General features: G+C 40.6%; 1 protein-coding gene across 10 annotated transcripts in view; it reads right to left on the bottom strand.

Moving 5' to 3' along the window:
* Window positions 1-3790, bottom strand: part of unc79 (unc-79 homolog, NALCN channel complex subunit) — a 32953-nt gene that overhangs the window by 14897 nt on the left and 14266 nt on the right. For all 10 annotated transcript variants that reach the window (XM_032500458.1, XM_032500462.1, XM_032500454.1 and 7 more), the window contains 6 exons: window positions 2848-2988; window positions 2103-2318; window positions 1531-1758; window positions 1064-1205; window positions 338-417; window positions 100-248 (listed from right to left, as the gene is read on the bottom strand). In XM_032500458.1, coding sequence (XP_032356349.1) covers window positions 100-248; window positions 338-417; window positions 1064-1205; window positions 1531-1758; window positions 2103-2318; window positions 2848-2988 — 956 coding nt within the window. The remainder of the gene's footprint in view (window positions 1-99; window positions 249-337; window positions 418-1063; window positions 1206-1530; window positions 1759-2102; window positions 2319-2847; window positions 2989-3790) is intronic.

Genomic DNA, 3790 nt, shown 5'->3' with positions numbered 1-3790 from the left:
CACACACACACACACACACACATATATATTGCTTTCAAGCAGTTGGTTAAATATTGTTGTATTTAACAATTTTGAGTAAAAAGACCTGACAGCACGCACCTCGGGATGAGCATCTTTTCCTGGATGTAGGCAAGGAACTGGGGGTGATCTTTGCGGGCAAGGTACAAACACTCTCCATGGAGACACAGGATCCTTAGACAGTTCAGCATGTTGAACAATATGTCAGGCTCCTCAAACTTGGACATTTCCTGGATACAAAAGAAATGTGTGAAATAAATCACAGAAAACATTCTTGAATCCGGTCAGCCTCCGGACCTCAGTTTTATTATACAAGTACCTGCAGAATGGTGTATATGAGCTTCAAAGACACAGGGAGCTGCTGGTATGAGAACTTCTTATCAGAGTTATTCTTCATGGCTGGAAGGAAGAGTGCAGTGTTAGAAACAACAAAACTTTCAAGTTACTCAGCATTATCACAGAGCAGAAGTGGTTGAATGACAAGTGTGAAATATATTGATGCAACCATGAGTTCTAAATCGATATCACTCTCACATCTGTAAAGTAAATGTGGAAATAAAGCTAGTAACCAGTTAGCTTAGCCCTGTATTAGGACTAGAAATGGGAGGGAAACAGCTATTTCTTGGCTGGGAGCAGTAAGCTTCCATTGGTTGCAATATTCTAAGAAGTCACTCCACCTGGCCAAGAACTAGGCCAAGAGTAGCTACTAGCGGTATCTTCATATTTACTGTACAAACACGAGAGTGGTATCAATCTTTCCTAACTAAGAAAGCAAATAAATATATTTTCCAAAATGTCAAAATATTCCTTTAAATGTGAAGCTACAGCTAGCCACCGGTAAATTTACTGTAGCAAATAGGTTAGCTTCATAGATACTATACTATATAAGCAATAGATTCTAAAGCAAACAAGCATATTTTCCAAAATGGTGAATTATTCCTTATTATGGATTATTAGTATTCCTCTGGCAGATAACAGTTCATAAAATTATATTTTGTTATGACACTTAAGGATTTTAAACATTGTATACAGAACTGATACACACATGGATCATCAGGAGAATGGTTACTGGGGTTGTCAGTGTGCACGCCACATGGGTTGTCTCCTGCCTCACTTGCATTCTCTGCACCGAGACAGAATTCTGGCGGAGACAACAGCAAGGTTTCCTCCAAAGTATCCGTAGGTTCCTATAGAGGAAATCAAACTCTCCTTTATATGTTTCATACACTCATCAGAAATTCGGCTGAGCATGACATAGAGTCATTCATAAGTAATTTTTAAACTACCTTTTTGTAAGTTGGCAAAAACAAAGAGCGACAGAGATTAAAGTAATTTAGAAAGGTATGTTGTATGTCATCGACAACAACGCTGGCTCAGCTAGGCATAGTGGTGTTTTTGGTTGTATTGTCATGAGGGACATAGGGGCTACGTGACATTCATTTTAAAGCCTTACCTGTTTAATGCACAGGGTTGAATTACATTAGACGTATGCAAAATGATGCTATGTCTCACCACAAGGCGAATCTCTTCTCGGGGTGTCAGCCTCTCCAGGAGCTCACATCCCAACTGGTAGCACAAGATACTGGATTGGCACAGGCTACACTCCAGGGCCTTCTCATCCTTCTTGCAGGTGTGTGAGCCTCCCCAAGGGGCCTGGAAGACATTGTTGATGATGCCCACGATATCCTTCCCCAGGCTGCTGTCTAGACCCAGCATCACACCGTCATCCTGGAGCTCCATCTGGGACAGTAGGGGATAGGGCAGTAAAAAAAAATGGGAGCAAAAAACGGAGCACACATATCAAGATCCCACCTGTGGGCATTGTTGTCATTATCCTTTAAATGAAAGAAGAAGAAGAAGAATTGTGTGCAAATAGACTTCAGTGGACATCCTTGGCATATGTTTAGTAATACAACATGATAGTGTTTGCATTGTAAGACGTTTTGTGACTTCCATACAAATAACAAATCCCTTTAGGAGTATAGTACAAATATCACCATTCAGCATCGTAAATAGACCCATAGTCCCTTTAGGAATATGGTTATCATCATTTTAGCAATATTTCATCAGGAAGGTGTGGTCACCTGCTTTAGGATTAGGTCAAACATGAGGATGAAGCAGCCAAGGTTCATGTCATCATCGTCACAGTCCAAATCCAGAGCGCAGTGGCCGGTGGCGTGACCCAGGTTTTTAAAGGGGCTGCAGCGCAGGGGGCTGCGGAATGGGCTCCTGAAGGGGCTGGGGAACGGACTGAGGGTGTTGTGCTGCCCATGGCGTCCTGGATCTGACACCACGCTCACCTATGAGCAAAGAGAACATCACTATTTAAGGTAAAATATATGTGTTTCACTTAATAGCCAAAGAATTTATGCCTCTGATACTCTTTTAATTGTAATCGTAAACGTTCCCCTGTTACTGTCAAATATAATGACACATGAGTGCAGAGTTGCTCGGCTATAAATTTAATGATAAATCTACCTCACAGTCAAATTTAAATAAGCCCTTTGAGAGAGCTATATTTAGACATTGGAGGTTACCATGGCAACATACAGTACATATCAATGAATGGTATAAAATAGAAGCAAGGAAGGAGTAGAAATGTGTCATTATTGTAAGCAAGCATTTGACAGAATGCAAAATAACCAAAACAAAACTACCAAAAATGTAATAACATCAAGTCAGGTGATGTTTTAGGTAGAATTAGGTGTATTTTTTGTAATAAACTATAAGCCCTGGCTTCTTACTGGGATAAAAATAAATCAAAACAAGCTTTGAACCCTCATATCTTTCTTTTGGGGGGAATAGTTTTGGCATCGCTGTCTCCCTTACCCTGCGAGCCCCAGTGTTGCCAGTAAGATCTGCGACGCGTGCCTTCCTCTGATTGGCCAGCTCCTTCAAAGAGTTCACTCCATCAGAGAACATCCCAATCAGCAGCTGAAGAGGCACCACAATGTCCAGCTCTGACAACACCTGGGTCCAAACAAAACACAAGTGTTTGAAGGGTCTATTCGCACTAATCCTAAAACTATTTTTCTCCTTACTATGCAGATAGTTTAATATTATTGTATTGCCAATGCTAAAACGTCTGCCACCTTTCCAATACAACAGAGATGAATAGAATTTAGTTCATGCTGCTCAAGCATTGAATAATAACATTAGATAAACTCAGATATTTCAGAAACAAATTACTCAGGATGATGCACAGACCTCAATGTGTTTTCACCAGGAACTATTTTCTTCTGAGGAAAAAGTAGTAAAAAACTGCAGTTGTTGAGCTTTTTAAATGTATTTTTTTTATGCTATAACATAAACATTACATGCATGACTGAATACCTGCAGGGTAAGAGAGGTAAACTGATGCTAATAACAATATAAATGCCTATATCACACCATGAACATACCACAATGTATACTATGCAGAGAAAGATTTACAGAGTCAAATTGGGCACCAGTTCACTGCTTAATTTGAATGTGATCTAATAGATGAGAGTAAATGAATGCAATCTTTTGACCGTAGTTGTGACAGAATACTTGAAAGTGATCCACATATACCGGGCAGCAAGCTGTGAGTGCATATGGGATGAAAGACAAAATCCCTCCTGTCTCTCTCAGTCTCATTCAGTGACCCAGATCCATGTTCAGCAGGGCCCCTGCCCAGACTCTCACACTGTATGACAACCTGTTCAATTCACACGCACTGTGGACAGAACCGCAGGATGTCAACTGGACATGATACAGCGTGTGTGTGTGTGTGTGTGTTTGTGTGTGTGTG

Source organism: Etheostoma spectabile, chromosome 20 (genome assembly GCF_008692095.1).
Source record: "Etheostoma spectabile isolate EspeVRDwgs_2016 chromosome 20, UIUC_Espe_1.0, whole genome shotgun sequence".
NCBI lineage: Eukaryota > Metazoa > Chordata > Actinopteri > Perciformes > Percidae > Etheostoma > Etheostoma spectabile.
Note: the sequence above shows the minus strand (reverse complement) of the source record. Positions and strands in the feature narration are given on the sequence as shown.